The sequence below is a fragment of the Chamaea fasciata genome, unplaced genomic scaffold (genome assembly GCF_029207755.1).
Source record: "Chamaea fasciata isolate MVZ Bird 193981 ecotype frontalis unplaced genomic scaffold, bChaFas1.0.hap1 SCAF_1, whole genome shotgun sequence".
Classification (NCBI taxonomy): Eukaryota; Metazoa; Chordata; class Aves; order Passeriformes; family Sylviidae; genus Chamaea; species Chamaea fasciata.
The window spans coordinates 150,222,153-150,242,134 of record NW_027094086.1 but is presented as its reverse complement, the minus strand read 5'-3'; the positions used below and the strand labels follow the sequence as shown (position 1 = coordinate 150,242,134).

General features: G+C 40.2%; 1 protein-coding gene across 3 annotated transcripts in view; it reads right to left on the bottom strand.

Annotated features, from left to right (window-relative positions):
• Positions 1–19,982, bottom strand: part of ADCYAP1R1 (ADCYAP receptor type I) — a 138,009-nt gene that overhangs the window by 15,512 nt on the left and 102,515 nt on the right. For all 3 annotated transcript variants that reach the window (XM_066201736.1, XM_066201718.1, XM_066201727.1), the window contains exons 11-14: positions 18,649–18,802; positions 13,735–13,795; positions 9,138–9,207; positions 7,162–7,253 (exon numbers count right to left, since the gene is read on the bottom strand). In XM_066201736.1, coding sequence (XP_066057833.1) covers positions 7,162–7,253; positions 9,138–9,207; positions 13,735–13,795; positions 18,649–18,802 — 377 coding nt within the window. The remainder of the gene's footprint in view (positions 1–7,161; positions 7,254–9,137; positions 9,208–13,734; positions 13,796–18,648; positions 18,803–19,982) is intronic.

Sequence of the window (19,982 nt, the reverse complement as noted above, 5' to 3'; positions counted from 1 at the left end):
AAAGTGTTTCAGAGAGCACATGCATGGGCAAAATCCTGTATCTACACAGGCACCCTACAGACACAAGCACTTATGTATAAATCCCTCTATTCTGAGCTCTGATCCATACCAGTTATGGTAATCAAGACATGATGGCTTTGGTACTGCCTTTGAAAAATGTTTAGATCTGAAATTTTCAGATGCATGCCTCTAGCATTTCAATGGGAACTGGTAAAACCCTGTTTAGCCTTTTTTTTTGTGCCTAAAACTCTATGAGAACAGGGCTGTTAGGGCTAATCCAAGCCTAGATAGAACTGTTGAGAGTGCAGCAAGCTTTAGTGTGTTTTCTTAAAAAAAAATTATAAAAGTTATTTCTTTAAAGAGAATTGTAGTGTTGGATAAAACCTGGCATTATTCTCTCCCTCACTAATCTGCACACCACCTTGATCTTTCAAGAGCAGGAACACTTTTTAATGCCTTCTCTTCTAATGCAAAATTGGGTTTTTTTTCAGTTCATGGCTTGCTCTTGTGACAGATGGGGGGAAAAGGTCTGTGCTTTGCTCTTTTAGGATGCAATTTGTGGACAAAGAACTTTGTTCTCTAAGGTCTGACTGCCACAGGCCATGGAGCCAAGGAGAAATTTCAAGTCATCTTTAGAGAGTTCTTACACGTGAAACTCAGGCACATTTCAAAATCTCACGAGTTCATCAACAACAAAAATCACCATTGTATCCTTTTCTCTGTCTTTGCATCCATTTAAACTATAAGATTTCCCATAAAAATGCCTTATAGCCACAGAAACAATGTTTAAAGACAAAGTCAGCCTATTTTTCAATTCTACTGCTAAAGAAAAAAGGACAGGAGTCAACCTCAACCACACAGGCACCACCTGTACAGGCCAAGGCCTTGAACCCTAAAATCCCCCTACTAAAGATTTCCAAATAATAGAAGCAGAACCCTTTTTAATGTTGCATTAATCACAGGTGATTTTGTAACAACAAGAAATAAGATTTGTGACCCACAATTTCAAAATCAGATCCCGCCAAAGCTCTGGTCAGGTGCTTGGATATCACTGGAAAAGGAATGGAATTTCCTTTATAAGTATTGATTTGCTCTTCTGGAATATTCCTCTGGCAGGTGGCCCATGGAATAACAAAACTCCTTTCAAGGCAGAAATAGTTTTAGGTCTAATCTCATCATTTATGTAAGAATGTAAAGGATGCACTGGATGAGAGGACAATGCTTAGGTTGGGAAAGTAGATTTGACAACCAAAAATTCATCTTCCTGTCCTTGCCACAGGCGCCTGAGGGATTTAGGTGCATTTCACCCTCAGTTGTTCAGTAGCAATAACAGCTCCCAGGAACATTATAAACACTCTAAATATTCTGTGCTGTTTGATTTTATGGCAATTGAAACCACAGATAGGTAATCAAAGCAGAATAGGGCTTTTGATTATTTTATCTGAAAATAAATAAATTCCTGTTAATTGCACTCCTTCTAATTATGGCACATAGCCTGCATGATCTTACATTCCTAATGAGTACACTCAGTTTTTTTCCAATCCCTACCTGAAAAGACTGGCACAAATGAACAGCCCCATCTTTTCCACCCAAAAATTCCAAAGTGAAAAAACAAAACCAAACAAAACAAAAAAATCCAACCAGCACCCAAAATAATAACTTGCCTTGGGCAATGCACATGTGAAGTATAGTAGTGAATGAGCACCTTTTTTTCTAGAACTTAAAGTAAATCCATCAAGAATTAGTCTCGATAAAAGCGGGAAGTATCTGCTCCCCTGGCATTCCTGAGAAATGAGCACTAGGCCCTTGCTGATCATGCACTGACATCAAATGACCATCCTCTGTGTTTGGCAGTGTATTTTCCTGTGGTAGAAAAGGATGAACCCAAGGACTCGAGTTCCTTTTTGTTGCTGGGTCGTTGGGAGTCCCAGCACCCAGCTGGCGGCACCTGGGGGGTCAGAAATTGCAGCGCCCTGCTAGAGAACACCCTGTCCAACCAATATCTGCCATTTGCTCGTCCAAAAATGAGCCTTTTTTGGCACCAAGAGCCTGTCAATAATTATCAACTCTGGCAGTCTGAGCACTTGCAGCAAGACAAAGCGGTAGCAGAATGAATCACTGCATGTCCAGTGGCTTTGGAGGTGAATTTTAGAGGAGTGTTGTTTACCAAAACATCTGGGTTACAACATTGCTTTGGCTGCCCTAACCCTCTAGGTTGCACCATAGGTAAAATCATACCTACCTATGATATATGCCATGATTCTCCTTTCTTTCCAGCAAGATGCTGATTGGAGGAATGACGTAGACCTGAATTAGCTAGATATATATGTGGGGTTTGTTTTCTTTTCATTGAGCTTTCAACATGTGATACCAAAATTTATGAAGAATCTGTCAAAGCAAAAGCAGAAACAAGCTTCCCCCTCCCCAATTATACCAGTCGTGGTAAACTGGAAATCATAATAAAATAAAAAGAAGATTTTTTTTTTTCAGTTATATGTGCTTGATCCTTGAAAAATGAATGAAGAAACAAAGATTCGATGGAAATGTGTGGGTCTTTTTATTCTTTAGGGTTATTCCAGCATGCATCTACATCATGCACCCACTAAATACTGTGGTCTTTTATGGTAGTGATGATGATGATTTTTCTCTCTAGACTGAATATTTCAGCAATGCAACAATGCCTGTGAAAATAACAGCATGGATTTAAGCTTTGTGTAGGAATTTCTGTAGAAATATGTTTGTTTTTTTTCCTGGGTGGGGGGTGACGTACTCTCTCTACAACAACTTGACCAAAACCAGGATGTCTGAAAACAGATTCTGACACACCAGGTTATACGCTGTTGGGTGGATTTTTCATGGTAAAAACAGTGAAGGATGCCAGATCAAGTTTATTATCCATTTCCTAAAATTCCAGGGAAGAAACTGGTAGATGATAAATCCATGTAAATTATGTGGGCCTGATGTGCTGCTCTGGGTGCTGAGCCAGCCATTGCAGGGCTGTGAAAATGTGTTTGCAGTCCCCAGGACTGTGAGATCCCATTTAATTCATGGACTCCTGATGTGGTGCTCCTGGGCTCTCAGCACATGGGGTAACTACCCCTAAATAATCTCCTACTTCTTCAAAATACCTACAAACTGCAGTTGGAGGTTGCTAAAAATCAGGGGGGTCTTTTTGCTTGGAATCATATTCCTTAATTTATAACTGGATGGGAAATACAGGAACCAATTCAAGACATGGTCATTTGTTCTGTGAGATTAAATAGGAGATGTCACAAGGGGGAATGGCTTAAAATGGAAAGACAGCAGGTTTAGGGTGGATGTTAGGAAGAATTTATTTACTGTGAGGGTGGGGAGGCCTCGGCACAAGGTGCCCAGAGAAGCTGTGGCTGCCCCTGGATCCCTGGAAATGTTCAAAGCCTGGTTGGACAGGACTTGGAGCAACCTGGGGCAGTGGAAAGTGTTCCTACACATGGCAGGGGTGGAACTGGATGATTTTAAGACCCCTTCCAACCCAAACTATTTTGTCTGAAAATCATGGCTCATTACTGCTGTTTATTTCACCAGCTGGGGTGAGAAACCTGCCTGAACTACGTTAATAGCTGTCTTAATTACTCTAAGAAGATGATCAATAGCCCTTTATGCTTCCCCACCACCTGGGATCTCAGAACTTCTCCCTCAGATAAAAATCTATTCTATTTGCATTACTGATCTTGCTTCAGTTCGATGCTTAATTTGGCAGAATTATTCAGGACTGACAAAAGATTAAGTGAAACCAGACACGTTTTAAGAAAAAAATCCTACATCTTTGGCACTCCTCACAGTAAAAAGTAACGAATGGTTATGATGAATATTGGGAGGAAGTATGAAAGTTTCTTAGAGAAATAACCCAAAATAATAATAGAATTAAAATTATCATTAAAGGAGTGTCTTCTATGTAGTTTTTGAATTCCTACCTCAGCTGCTTAGACATTTTGATGAATCCAACCCCCAGTATTTTCAGCCATAAAGAGTTTCTATCAAAAATATCAGCAAAACAAAGATGGAGTGATTGCTCTCCCAGAACCTGGTGGGTTTTTGGGATCTCAGGCTGAGATGGGATCAGCAGCATGCAGGCAGCTCTGAGGGGAACTAAAGGCATGAGGAAAGGCTGGGGTGGCATGAGACCGGTGATGAATGACTGAACACACAGGTGGAGAAAATGGAAGTTTAGAACCATCAAAGCACTTGGCCACTCCAGGAAAATCATCAGGAATTAGCAACATGCTTCCAAGTTTTTCCAGCCCAAAGGCAAAGGCTGTTGCACACAATGATCAGGTTGTTTAGAGAGGAAGTCTATTTTTTTTTTTTTTTTTTTTAATGGGAGCAAAGCCCTGGTAACAGGCGACAAATGATACAAATGATTGTTTGATTTATTTTCAAACAAATCTTACATTCCTCAGTGGCTACACTGCATTAATTAAGCCTCAGCTCCCCTGCAGTGCTCTCTTCTGCCATGGTCCTGCCACAGCTACCAGCCAACTTCTCCAGAGGGAGATTTAATAATGAATGCACAGTGGTAGCAATGTATGATTAATCTTTGAATTTAAGCCCATCCCCAGGGCTTTGAAAATCAAATCCAGGCTTAAGTGCTTGGCAGAACCATCACCACAATGTCTATGAAGTAGAACCAGAGGCAGATTTTTTCTAACAAAGATAGTCATTTCAAGGACCTGAACCTAGGCATGTACCAAACATATAAAAAAAACCTGCTCAAAGTCAGTAGCCGAGTTTTTTGGGGCTTCCATTTTTATATATATATATATATATATATATATATATATATATATATATATATATATATATATATATATATATATATATATATATATATATATTATATTTATATTTTTATATTTATATATTTATATATTTATATATATATATATAATTTTTTTTTTTTTTATGATGGAAGTATCAGCTGTCTAAAGGGTTATTCCAAAAAATGGAAGACTGGTACTAAGATAGATCTCAATCCCTACTGCAGAACCATGTGGTATTACCTTCAGAAACAGGCTGAAAATCCTTCCTCAACCTCATCGTTCCTCACTACTAAAGGGAAAGTGCTTAAAGATGTTCTGGAATAAAGACCTGGATGAGGAGTTTGGTCTGATGGAATGATGCTGTAATAGCTTGAAACAGCGAAATAGAACATGGAAAATGTTCAATATGAGCTGCAGTCTAAATGTGAGATATTTCAATATGGTGACAGAGCCAGATCGTGATCTACTGTCTTCCTTGCTTAAAAACTCTCTTTTTACAGGGTATGTGTGCACAAATATTGACTCTGTCTGGTGTACATCTGCACAGAATTATTAATTTCGTTCCTTTTAATTGTCCCTGTGTGAACTTTCCTGCTGTCAATTCTGTTTGGATAAACAACACTCCACTCCATAACACATACATCAATGCGAGATCGATTTACACACGCCCGGTTATAAAAGTTGCAAAAAAATATATGAGAGGGAAAAAAAAAAAAAAAAGTAATGGCAGCGAATGGAACAGAAAATATGATGTTTTCTCTTGGTTTTGGTGGCTAACTATACACATAGGAAAAACACCAGCAAAACCCAGTCACCATATTGATCCAAGATGCCAAGGGGATGTTTGGTAACCCAGTTAAATCTTTGGGGTCCGTGGCATGCTTTGCTTCATCCGTGAGAGGTGCAGCAGACACCAAACATGCACTTCAAAACTCAAGACTCAGCACGAGCTCTGCGCATCTCGGGTGTTAATTGCAATCTACAATTACATCAGGGGAGACTTCCCAGCAGCACATCTATGGGAAGCCTTCATGCAAGCCCTAGGCAGACCATGCACAAGTTAACCCAGTCACTCACTCTCACCCTGAGTTTGATTTCTCAGGTGAATCTACCCACAGAATCAATTTAAAGCATTATTTTTTTGGCTGTGTAAACACAGTTTGGAGCAAGGTGAAAGGGCCTGTGCTTTCAGTAAGTGCATGTCTGGCTGCAGACATGAAAATTGATATAGAAAATATTATTATTTAATGCGAATCTAAACTAGATAACAGGGGAAAAAAAAAGTAAAAAAGAAAAATAGGCAGCTGGAGAACATATTTTTCCCTGAAGATTGTCATTTAGATGGATGACATCATTATACAATGATTGTGCTTACTTAGGGTGAAACTAATCACTGGATAATTACATTTGCTGCAAAATAAGCTTCTCCTACTTTACCCTACACCTTTTAGTTTTATTTAAGGTGTTCATAGCTCGTCTATTTTAACCAGGAGTTTAGTACTAAATTAAATAGTCCTACCTATCTCTTTGAGTGCGTCAAAACACCCAAGCTCAAAAAAAAAAATCCCAAATCTAAATAAATGTGTGTGGTGTTTAGGCCAACACCAGATGTGCTGCCCCATATCCTAGTTATTTCAGAGGATAATATAATTTTTATAAGGTGAATGACTCCATGCACTCAAAATGATAATGACAACCACCTCAACTGGCCATCCTCTGCCTCCTTACGAGGTGGAAACTAATAAAAAGGATTACAGCTTAAAAAAACTTATTAATTGCAAAGGTACAGACATCTAGAGGGAGATTTTAGGATTTGTGTGCATTTTAAAACAGTTTTAAGGGTGTGTGTGTGATATGTTTGGCTTAAGTGGAATGCATTTAAGTTTACAAGAAACATGGACATAAGCATGTCTAGGGGATCTTCCTACACTATGATTCAGCCTGATGCTAATTAAACTTTTTCACCAAATCTCATTGATGTGACCTTTGAACCATGTCCTGGAACTCATGAAGCACAGCAAACCATCCCATGAGTATAACAACAATTTTTATACCTGGTCAAGATGTTAATTTTCAGATAACTGACGTGTGAAAACGTCAGATTTGGTTTGGGTTTGTTTTTAATCTTGTGTTTATGGTTATTTTATAGGCCTTTTAAAGAAAGGTGAAAGCTGGCATTAAAATGCACTTTCACGGCTGATGGATTAAAAATTAAAGTAAAAATCAAACAAAATGATTTAACAGACCTTGCAACTCTTTTCAAAAATCAACCTAATTCAGCTGAAGTTTCTTTTTTACTTTGTGGGTTTTTCCTATGTGTATATCAGTAATTTAAATTGATTGCTGTTTTGTTTGTACTTACAAGTAAATGCTGGATTCATTGCCCCCGATATCAGGTGACTGGAGTTTCTGCACAAGTATCACAATTATGCCAATAAAAAGCACAAAGTTTATCTGGGGGAAAGAAAAAAAGGAAAAGAATTGTGACAATGACATACTTTTACAAAGTATGAGAATGAGGCATTCCCAGTGATTTGCTGGTTACATTCTCTTTTTCTTCTCCAAACCACAGTCTAAAAGTTTTATAGGGTCAGGATTAATGGGGAAAGTTCACAAGAGTCTTATCCCCCTTGTTTCAGCTAAAATGAGGCAGAATTTCTGCAGCTTCAAGACAGGCAAAGAGCAACATAAATGGAAAAGTTTCAACACTTTTCATTATCAGCTTGTGCAGAGCACAAAGAAAGATTCCTGCACACAAAAATCATAAAATAGAGACCTCAAGAGTAAAGGCATTTTTAACTCCCATTCTATGATCAATGGACTTCTCAGTTTAACAGTTCCCATCAGTTTCAAAACCCTGGAGACTGATAAAATTATGTTTTTTCAATGCTTTGGCTCGAGATTTGGCCATAAACTCCACAGCTTCTTAAAGCCAGAACAGTGAAAATTTAAGTTGGACTGTTACAAAAATCTTATACTCCTTTAGGGAGACCAGAAACTAGACATGAGCATCTTTTCCAGCAGTTTCCATCTGATCTGAGGACTACAAAGGGTTGGAGAAGCCCAGCTGTCCCTTGCTGGTTGCTTGGTTCTTTAATGCCTTCGATAGAAACCAGGTTTAACTGATTCCCCAAGCAGAAGGTGATCCCTCACAGAACACGTGTGTAAAACAGGGAAATTCACACAAGGACGAAAACCTCTGAACCCTCTCTATTTCAGTGCTGAAATTGGCTGATTTACCTTTGATTTATCTGGCAATCGCTGGACTTTACAGAGCTGCCCAAAGTCTTCAAAAGAGAATAAAAACCTCCTGTTTTATTGGTTCCCCGTGAGCTAGATGGCTGAATTTCCAAAAGAGCCACTGAAAACCTGTTTAATTCTATCTGTGGAGAGCAACTTGGGGTGCCCACACTGAGACTCTTACAAGTGGCAAGCCCAAGATTTTCAGGTGCCTCTGACCATATTGTCCAGGGGCTCAATTTATTTTCCTAAAAGCAGGAGTCCAACTGCATTTTAAAACCCCCATGTTATTTGGAACACCAGAATATCTCCTTGTCTTCAGATATTCCAAACCCATCTGTACACAATCCTGAATTATATGTTCCAGGAGATCCTGCTTAAACAGGGAGGTCGGACTAAATGACTTCCAGTGATCCTTTCCAATTTTAGCTATTCTGTGAAGCCCAAACAGGGCACTTTAGAACCCCTCAGTCCTCCATGTGCAGGTATCTGTCAAAATTTGAGCCAAATCCAAGGGTTCCATCAACTAAAGAGATCTAGACACCTTGCTGACAACTCAGCATCTTGCACTATGACCAAGTTCTATTTAAAATCTAATATTAGATAAATAAATGTAGCAAAATTATTCCCCTTCTGCAGAAAAAAGCCTAAAATCTTGGTCACTGACATTTACTATTGTTTTAGACGCCCTGGATTGTCCCAGTTGGTCTTCAGCTGGCACCCCAATTGGCCCAGAATTTCCATACATCCTATAACATGTCTGTCAGCCCCAGACAAATGTTCCACATGCTCTGGGGTCTTAATTACTGCATTTGTGCCTATATTTAAGCAACAGAACAACTCCTTTCCCACAGGGTCTTTGCTTGCAGGCAGAGCTCCATCATTTAATTTGCATTAATCCTTATCAACAATGAAATTCCTTGGCATTGTGGGTGGCAAACGATGAAAATTTAGAGGATTTGCCCACCAGTCCAGTACGGCGATGGACTTCAAATACTTCTTCAAATACTTTACAGTTTGTAAAGTGTTTGAAGGTGTTTGAATTGGTGATTTGTCCTCGGGAGAGCTGAGGAAGTGTCTTCTTCAGGGGCTACTCACCATGATTGACCCAACCACGGGACCTTTGATCACCCACCACAAGGCAGTGTTGTCGTTCATGTCCCAGCAGCTGCAGCCAGCAGGGAAAGAATGGGATGGGGAAAGAGAAGGAAAGAAAACAAGATACAACAATGAAACTAATGAACTTGCAACTGGTTTTAAGGGGGCAGAATGTGGGAGATTGGTTTCGCAGCTTGAATTATTTTATCTAAGTTCGAAGTGATAGTTTTTTTCTTTGTCTGATTGCAGGTTTCTTTTACAGATTTTCCACAACCATTTGGAAGTAAAATAATTGTGGCAGTTTCAATGGTGCTTCCTATTAAACAGCTTAGACATTTTTGAAAAACCCTTTAAGTGTGTTTCTGTTTCCATAATACCACTGTAAATCTGTCTCAAAAAAAAAAAAAAAAAAAAAAAAAAAAAAAAAACCACAAAAAAAACCAGATACGCCAATGGATGCAGGCTTTTTGATTGTTATTCCAAAGTTTGATGTCTCATTTACTTTTCCAGGGCTAACAGACACGAATGTGGGTTTTTGGCCCTGACACGAAGAATTTTACACATTTCCAGTACACCAGGATCCTGGTTGTATTCACATATTGGAATGATTTTCCAGTCATTGGGTTTCAAGTCTTTTCCAGGATTCACCTGAGAAGGATCAAATACTGGGCAACAGTTGGGGTCAGCTCCTTTGTTAAGCTGTTGTTAGTGAGTAATCATAAATAAAATGACGTTTCTACCCCAGAATTTAAAATCTGCCTCTGAAATCACCAGAGGATTCTGCAGAAGTTTATTTCACACAGGCGCACTTGGACATTCAAATATATGGTTTATATTCATAGAGGGTTTGAATGTTAATGTACATTTTTAGAGCTAGAAAAACAATAATAATGAAAAGAATCTTATTTTCCAGGCCCAGCTACACTATTATAATGACTACTATTTATTATTGAGAAATGTCTTCATCACTATTTTAAGTCATCGAGAATTTGTCAGCTAAAATTTTTCTCCCATTTTCTTCCACTTTCTTCCCCTTATTTTCTCCCTAGAAAGCACAAATTCACGGAAATCTGTCTAAACTGTACCTGCAGTTCTGAGAAGGAGTTTTTCCTTCCCACTGGAAAAAGAGCCAAAGTCCCAGCAGAGGCTGTCATGGTGCATTTGTCAAATGCCAAAGAACAATGGGAAAGAACACACAGGAATAAAACACTGCTGCTCTCATGAGAGCTTAATGCAACTTGTGTGTCATTTAAATGGTTGTGTGGCAGCATCTGGGGGGAAAGTGAAAATCTTTAAACAAAGCTGTGTACACGTGTAAAAGTGAGGAGGCAGAGCTAAAATCCCATCATCAAAGTGCCTGTGGGAGAAATCCCAAAAGGCTGAGTGATGCCTGGTTTAGAAACTTCACTTAAACTTGTTTTTGCAGTTGAACAATATTCATTATTTTCAGTTGAACATTTTTTATTCACTTCAGATGAGAAAGAATTTACTGGATTCCCAAAAACCAACAATAGGGATGTGTGTGGTGCAGCTGGTGAGAAGTGAGAAAAATTTAAGGTGGGGTGTCAAATTTACACAAAATTATGTATTTTTGCTTCTGTTTGCACAGCAGGGAAACCTGAAATCACCCAAAATCTAAGGGGCTGATGACTGAGATTTTCAAGTGCAAATCAATATTTCCTAGTTATCTCACTTTGGATGCCCAACTTAAAATATTTGAAATGGGGAAAAGTGCTCAGAGGGATCTCCTCACCCACAGTCTGGAAATCAGGCTTTTTTGTCAGTGATCAACAATGCTGTGGACCTAAAATCGCCAATTATCTTTTAAATTCTTTGTCTTCATTTATAAGTTAGGAGTTGTCTAGTGAAAATTACCCATTATTTGCAGAGCTCAGCCTCCTTATGATGGACATTAAATCTGCCCTGAATGTCTTTAATGAATTGACCAATGTTGGAAGATTCTGGACAAATTCTCATATTAATTTAGCTGCACAAATAGATATTGATGTATGGCAGTTTTTCCATGTAGGAATGAGGAATTACAGGAATCCACCTCTAATTCCAGTTATCTGGATTGTAGAGTCCAACAGCCCAGTTAATCATCCAAGAATCTGTTTGTGACAGAGAGAATCTTGGAGGCTGTTTTGGGTGTCCTTTTCCCACACTGAGGTGTTTTTAATGTGTACTCTGGGGTGATGCATCATCCCCTACAAATCCCTATTCTTAGACCTCTCTGCCTTTTATTTCTCCTCTTCTTAGACCTTTTCTTCTACTTAGACCCCTCCTCTGTTTTCACAGGACATGTCCCCAGCGAGCTCAATTCCCAAATTCCACCTTGCAGATGTCAACAATGAATCAGATCAAGCTCACACAGAGTTTTTTTTCAAGAACTTTCAAGAATGTCCAGCCCCCGTGACACCTACGGGATAAATGTGGGGGAAGGAGTCACCATCCCCTTCTCAGATAAAAATGTGGGAATGCACAACAGAACATTTGGGATTTTCTGTACTATGTAAACAAACTCCCTAATTTCTGTCAAATGCTTCCCTGTGGGCAGGATGAAAAGAAATTATTCTTTTCCAGGATGGATGAAGGGAAGGGAGCCAGGGGGCTGGGGAAGAGATGTGATTTCCATTTGCAGAGGCCAGAATCTGAATCTCTGGTACAGGTCTGAAATAACTCCACTTAAATCAGAACTCTGGATCAACAGCCAGCTGCATTCATCTCCTCGGTCCTGCCACTTACAGGGATGGAAGTCGGGAGCTGAAGCTGAGGGAGCTCTGCCAGTTTGATAAGGAACAGACAGGAGGGGACTCAGGTTCTGAGCCTGGATTTCAGTCCATGCCTTTGCCACTGTGATTTTCCAGTTCAGTAATTTCCACAACGTTTTCAGGCTCATGCTGGCTTCTCCCTCACTCTTGGAAAAATGCTGGCTGATTTTTAAAAAGTGACCACTGAGACTCTCAACTAGAACCTTTCTAAATGTCTTGCATACTAAATAGCTTCTCTAAATAAAAGGAATGGGTTTTAATTTTTTTTTATTATCATTTTTTTTTAATTCTTTTTCCTTCTGCAAGACATTCTCCCCACCTGCAAAATGCAAGGGCTGTTTGGACTTGTAAAAGAAATTAGTGCTTTCAGGGCCAGTGCTGTAATCCTAATAATGACACAACAGGGGTTTCTGGCTTGTTTCGCATGGAAATAAATTATTTAATTTGTCTTAATGTCAAAATAGAACATTGGGTCACAGCACTGGCATCCCCAGTGGAGGCAAGGCTTTATTTGCTTTCCAGAGGGAGTCTGAAAGAACAAGGATGAAGTAAACCTGCCAGAATAATGAGTTTTGTGGAAGTTTTGCATCCAGGTATCTCCAGTATTAGGTAAAATTAAAGCATAAGTCTCAATTACTTGGAAACAGGATTTGGGTACAGAGTGCCTTTCCCTCAATTCTGTGTTTTCAAGGAACCACCGACTGATTTTTGAAATTTTACTCAGTCTGCCTCATTTTTTCTAGCATTTCACCAGGTTCAAACATAGCTCTCATGAAAAAGCTTTGCCAAGTTTGTCTTTTCAGGGTGTAAATACACATCCACTCCTGCCTGCCACACCTGCTGCTCCATTGGAGCAGATACCGATGACCAAAACATGCAGGTCCTGCTCTGGGAGAAGCTTTTCCTTCTGGTCCTTTAGAATAGCATCTCTGCAGTTTTTTTTTTTTTTCTCTACCAAAAAAGACAATTTGGGAAGGATTTACCCTTTTGAATTCTTTATGATTTTTTTTTTTTTCCTCACAGAAGACAGAATGTGGATTTCCATCTCATCCCTATTCATCTCCCCGGCAAAATTCATGGAAAACCCTCCTCAGTGGGAAGCTAAACTCCTAACTGCCCTGGTAAATCAGGTCAGCAATGCCTTGTGCAGATTTCCCTCACTGTACTAGATTTTATCTCCAATAATTTCCACTGCTGACTTCATCACCTTCATCTTCCTCCACAATCAGTGGGAAAGAGGCAGAGAATGATGTGGGATTCCACTCACAGCTCTTGTAAGATGAGACAAACCATACCCTGGACTCCAGAAATTTAGTGGAGCAGGGAATGGGGTCATCTGCAGGTTTACAGTTTTGCTGCCTGAATCTTCTTTTAGGAATTCCCCGGTGCAGTGGTGGCACAGACACCAAACTGTAACTCCATGAACAGAAAAGTGCTTGGACCCTGGACCTAAATCACGTGTGTACACAAATGGATGTCAGAAATGAAAGGAAGAAACAGAACAGGAGGAAATGGCCTCAAGTTGTCCCACAGGAGGTTCAGGCTGGACATCAAGAAGAATTTTTTTCACTAAAAGGGTTTTTGAATTTTGGATGGGGCTGCCCAGGGAGGTTTGGAGGCCCCACCCCTGGAGGTGACACTCAGTGCCCTGGGCTGGGGACAAGGTGGACCAGTCACAGCTTGGACTCGGTGACCTTGGAGGTCTTTCCCAACCTAAAGGATTCTCTCACTCTGTGATTCTGTGCCCTGCTATCACCACATTCCTATGGCACCCCTGCCATGATGCTGGATGCCCCTGGAATAGTTTCCCACCCAGCAACACCTACCCAGTGTCATCGAAGTGAAGCCTCAGCACTGCCCAGACAGTGACACAAATCGTTGGAGTACCTGCCGAAGACAAGACAGGGACACATTAACAGTCCAGACACACCTGATATTCAGCAAGGAGCATTTATGCAAACCCTCCACTGGAGTTTGGTTCCCTAACAGCGCTTGTGCATGGGATAATGCAATGTATTGAGTTAATTCAGAGTTCCAGAAACATCTCTCTCTCTGTCAGGAGTGGGATTTCAGGGGCAAAACTGATGACAGGAAAGAATGGTGCTGTGCCAGATCATTACTTTATAATGATATATATTTATAAAATAAACATAAATACTAATAAATAAATAAAAAATAAATAATACATAACATGTAAAATAATATAAATAACAATAATAAATATTAGATAAAATGTATCAATTTATAATGATATTTTTATAATAAAAAACTATTTTATAATTTTATATCATTATGTAAACAGATCAGTGTTTTACTGCATCTTGCTGCATGAAGAATGAAACGAAGTCTGGACAGAACACAATCAACCACATCCGTGTTTGGAGCTACTGGAATCATGCAAGAATTGCAGTGCCAGATGTTGAGCTGGAATGGCATTCCTGGATTCTGTGTATCCTTCTGTGGTTTTGTTGTAAATGATTTACATATGTTGCATTTTCTCTGTTGCTGTGTAAATAACCAGTTTTCTTTATTTATTCAACCAAAACAAATCCATAGATGAGAAGTTTCCTCTGCTCGCAGAAATATCTGGGGGTTTTTTCATTTAAAAAAAATACCCAAACAAAACAGCAGACTCTAAAAAGAGAATATTGGAGTAAGGATTTAATTCCTATTTCAGACGTTTCTTCACTTTTAAAAAATGCATGTATAATGCAAATTTAATTAAAACAGTAAGAATCCACTGAGAAACCTGGATTTATTTTCCTTTCTGAAAATCCTCGATTTTTTTCAGTTGAAGCATTTTTCTAAAATAATGCATTTATGCAAGACAACCCTGGGTAAGTTGGATCTCCACTGTATGGTAAAAAAAAAATCTTTGACTAAGAAACTGCTGAAATCTGTTCAGGCACCACTGGAAAAAATAAAGTGTTAAAAAACAAACAAAACAAGGACCTTGATAACCCCAGCTCTCAGCAGAGCAAGACTGTGGTGAGTTGACAGGAACAATTATCTTTAATACATTTTGCAAGGCTGTGTTGATGTCACATTAATTAGTCAGTCATTTGAACCCACTTAGATAAGTCTTTGCCTAATCATATTCCCACCACCAGAAATAAAAATATCCCTGTTAGACCTGGGTGACTGATGGAGCCCTGCTCCTTCAAAAAAACATACAGAGAAGAGTTTGAAAGGAAAATGATACAAAGAAATAAAATGACAGGCTTTGGAGTGAAGAAATCATGCATGTTTAATTTCTGTTGAAGTCTGCTTTTCTCACAGGTGAATACGCAGAAAACACTGAGAAAAACCCTTTTTGACCTTAAAGGAGTGAAAATTAATATTTAAATGGCAAAATTTAATTTTAAATTTATCAAATTAACCTTGAATCATCAAATATTTGCCCAGAGAAGCTGTGGGTGCCCCATCTTTGGAAGTGTCCAAGGCTGGGCTGGATGAGGCTTGGAGCAACCTGGGATGGTGGGAAGTGACCGGGGAAGGAGGGTGGGAATGAGATGAGTTTTAAGGTCTCTTCCAATCCAAACCATTCTATGATTGTATAAAACTCAGTTTCATGTCTTTAGGTCTTTCGTTTTAGGTCTCATGTTTTATTTAGTTTCCTCTGTATAAATTGTAATGCTATGAATAGGGTTCCAAACCCGTAAAATGTGCAGGGAGGCAGAATCAAAACTAAAAGTGTCATAAAAACACATTAAAAAAACCCCACGTTTCAGATCAGCCTGGAGTTTTGAGCCATCTGCTGTACGAATATACATATACTCACAGCACTTCTCTTTACATCAAAAGATTTTTATCTCTCCATCGCCTCCTTTTCAGCTTCTGAGGAACGTTAGAAAACAGAGAAGCCCCAAAGGCTGAGATTTATTCTTGCTGACTTGTGCTACTCTGACTTAAGAGCAGGCATTAGCAGAGAGCTCAGGAAGACAGCAGTCTATCCAGAGAATTCACCAGCATATTGCAGATTTAGGAAGAACCAACTGCCTGGGTGAACAGAGCCATATGTAGCTCTCACTAATCCCTGATGACGAGGACGCTCTGCACATTGGAAGAAACAGATCAACACCCAGATGCTGCAAAGTGCTGAACTCTTGTCTCTCACTGCCTCAGTGCAGCTCCCTCCCCACCAGCCCCAAGCTGAGGGGCTGCTTTTGCCCTCCACGGATTGAATCCAGAGTCTGGATGTGCCTCTGTTGGCTCTGCGAATTGCCAGTTGCTCCCACCAGGTCAGGGGAACTGTGAGTCCAGCTGAAACACGCAGGAGATGAGAAAATAACTGTGTTTAAAGAAAATAAAGAAAAAGCCAACAAGAAAACCATCCAAATATGGAGACTTATCAATGGATATTATGGGTGCTGCTTTGAATCTGAAGTGATTTGAGAGTTGTGCCCACCAACACGACGTGGACCTGCTGAAATGAATCCAGAGGAGGCCACAGAGATGCTCCAAGGGCTGGAGCTCCTTTACTGTGGAGAAAAGCTGGAAGAGCTGGGAATGTTCACCTGGAGAGGAGAAGGCTCCAGGGAGAGCTCAGAGCTCCTTTCCAGGACCTGAAGGGGCTCCAGGAGAGCTGGAGAGGGACCGGGGACAAGGCACGGAGGGACAGGACACAGGGAATGGCTTCCCACTGCCAGAGGGCAGGGATGGATGGCAGATTGGGAAGGAATTCTTCCCTGTGGAGGTGAAGAGGGGCTGGGATGGAATTCCCAGAGAAGCTGTGGCTGCTCCTGGATCCCTGGAAGTGTCCAAGGCCAGGTTGGATGGGGCTTGGAGGAGCCTGGCATAGTGGAAGGTGTTCCTGCCCACGGCAGAGGGTGGAACAGATGATCTTTAATGTCCCTTCAAACCCAAACCATTCTGGGATTCTATGAAATTTATAAATGGAACAGCCAGTCATTATCTCTGGCACTCAACTAAAAAGTAAATATTTTGAGGTTGCATTATGGAATGAGTCCATATGGGAAGTTCATTCATTACGAGGACTAATAACAAAAATATTGAAGTTAATATATGCCGGTTTTCAGTATTCTCACATTCAGACAAATCTACAAATATGAAAACTGTTCAAACCTAATTAAAGGAACTCAACCTCTGATTTATATTCAGATTACAGAGATTTCACAGTTTGCAATTTTGCATTGCTTTCTTTTCTAATTGTCAGATTTTCATGCACACAACTCCCAATTTCTCCTTGGAAAATCACTTTTGTCTCAGCTATAATGTGATTATACAGCTGTAGATGGTACAAAAGGAACCCTGAACACCCTTTCCAATAGTTTTTTTTTCCAAAAGCCTTTTCCAGGAACCCTCCATTTCCAACAGCATTTTTATGGCACAGATTATTTATGATAATTTGTTCACTCATTTCTCTCTATACCTTCTCTACCTCTATACCTTCTAGAAACACTTTTTTCTCCCTACTACCAGGAGTCCTTGCCAGGAGATGAAAAATTTTGGTTTGTGTACAGCTGCTTCAGGAGGCAAAAAACAAGACCATCTGTTGATTTTTTGAAGGTTCAGGCTGCATAAGGATGGGTGTTTTTCAAAGGAGAGTAGTTTGAGGCATGGGGTTTGTGTGTAGACTTTACACATGAATATAGAGAATTATTTCTATTTCAGAAGTGTCTAAAAGTATAAAAATTGAGTTTAACCTTCTCATGGAACATTTTAAATTAATGTATTCTTCTGCATTCACCATCTGACTTCTGCAGAAAAAACATCTGCAAAGAATTGCTTGCATTAATATGTCACGGGAATCAATTTATATCCAGAAGGCCAGAATGAAAAATAATTACCATGGTTATCATCATTTAACTGGCTTTTCTGAAATAAATCTTCATCCTTCCCAGTGCAAGTTTTTATTTCTCATCCAGGTAGGATAAGCAGATGTGAATACCCTTTGGACACATTTTCAATTTAGGTATTATCTGGAAGAAAGGCACAAATGAAGCCTTAGAAAATGGACTTGCAGATTTGATTAAGCTGGAGAAGTTGATGTTCAGATCATATCTCGTAGGAGGCAATTTTCTGTTGCAGATTACACCTCTGTGAGGGATGTGGCGTCCTCCAACTCCATTCACACAAAAAAATCACAGCCCAATTTGGGCTGCAGCAGTGCTTTGATACAGTCTCACACGTGGCCAGAGTGTAATGAGCCCAGTCAAGGTGTATCAAGTCTGAGGGTTGATCTGCAGCCTCCCAGGATGGCTCAATAGTATTGCAAGGGCTCCTTGGGTGAGTTTGGTAAAGAAAAGGTTTTAGTAAGAGAGAAAATAACAAACAATACAGAAACAAAAGAACAAAAGCTGTGTGCAGGTGCCAGAGGAGCATCTGACACCTGACTAAGACACGCCAAAAAGCACCTGAGCACCTCTGTGCTCCTTCTAAATACTTAATGTTTTAGGAGGGGAAATTTGGCTTGCTGCAAAGAGAATCCAGCTACATTTCTAAGGAACAGCTAGAGACACCTATCAGTGTTTTTATCCTGGCATTGAGACAATTACTGTCAGAAAAACAAAGAAGTTTCTGGCATTCCTCCTTTACAAGGTCCTTGGGTGAAACTGGAACCCTTTTCCTTATATAGAACGATTTGCCTGGTGCAGTGCAACAGAACTTCCCTATGAAGACTGAAATCATAGTTTGGAACCTGATGTGGAAATGCTACGCACAGTTTGTGGAGTCCTCCTGCACACCCAGACATGAGTGAGAGATGAAGTGCCACCTACCCCAGCCGATGATCGTGTACCAGTAGAAATATCTCCTCTCCGGGAAGAAGGTTTCCACCAGCAGAGTGAAGAGGTACAAGCCCTCGATGAACAGCCAGAAGTAGTTGGACATGACACAGTAGTGGAAGAACACCATCACTGCTTTGCATTCCACCTGCAGAGGATCAAAAAGAGCAAAGTTATTTCCACCCTTGCTTTGGTCTAACAGAGAAAATGCTTTCAACCTCTCCAAATCTCTGTGGAAAGAGCTGGGACTGGTGTCACACACTTTTAATGGTGAAGTGTAGGAATGCACCCCACACCCGTGCAGGTGTTTCCGTGCAGGGAAAGGTTTAAGACTCACCCCTTGCTGTTATTATAAGGTAAAGGACCTAGAAACTCCAATGCTCTTTTCCCAGTAATTGGCCGGGTGCCCAGCAGAGATACCTGCTGGATGCCTGGACCTGCACCTCAAAACCTGTTGCCAGTTTCATTAGGCAAAATTCCAAAAAGCCCACCTAAACCCCTAAGTACTTAAAAGACTGCACAGAACTGCTCAGTGCTTTTTTGGACCGCCTTAGCCCGTGCAAGAGTTCTCTCTACACTGTGTTTGACTTGTGTTTATTTTCTTTGATACTGTTTGTTATTTTTGTCATTATTAAAACCTTTTCTTTTACAAAGCACATCCAGAGAAGTTGTCTCACTATTACTAATCCACTCTGGGAGGCTGCAGGTCAACCCTCAGACTTGATACATCTTCAGGGGGCTCATTACACTCTGTATCAGTGGAGGTTTTAAAGAATGTGAAGAATGTCAGGTATCAGACAGCAAAGCCAGGATGGGGAAGAAGCCAATTTTACCAGTGGGAAGTGGTCAAGGAGCATTTCAGAGCAGCTTGAGCACATCCTGTATTGCTGAGGGCTCACAGCCCCAGTGAATACCAATTGCTGGACTTAAGCTCCTTTCCAGGATTAACTGCAGGGAAGGAGAAAAATCCACCTGTGTACCGAGAAGCCCAGAGAAGGATGTGAAATGGCAGGATGACTGTGGAAAGCCCTGAGAGTGGGATCTGAAAGGATGAACCCTCCTGGGAGTTGCACTTCCTTGCCATCCATCATCAGTGCTATCACTCAAGGACAGAAAATGGAAGTAAGTGTGAGGGAAAAGGAGGCCGAGTGACCAGCTGTAAAAGGAAAGATGGAAGCTTTCATTCAAGGATAGGAAGAAGAAGGAGCAAACCAAAGAAAAATGAAAACTAGAAATAAAATTAAAATAAAATATAAAATTTAAAAAAAAAAAAAAAAAGAAAGAACAGAATGTTGTTTAGGCTTGACAAAAGGGGGCTCAGGGAGGAC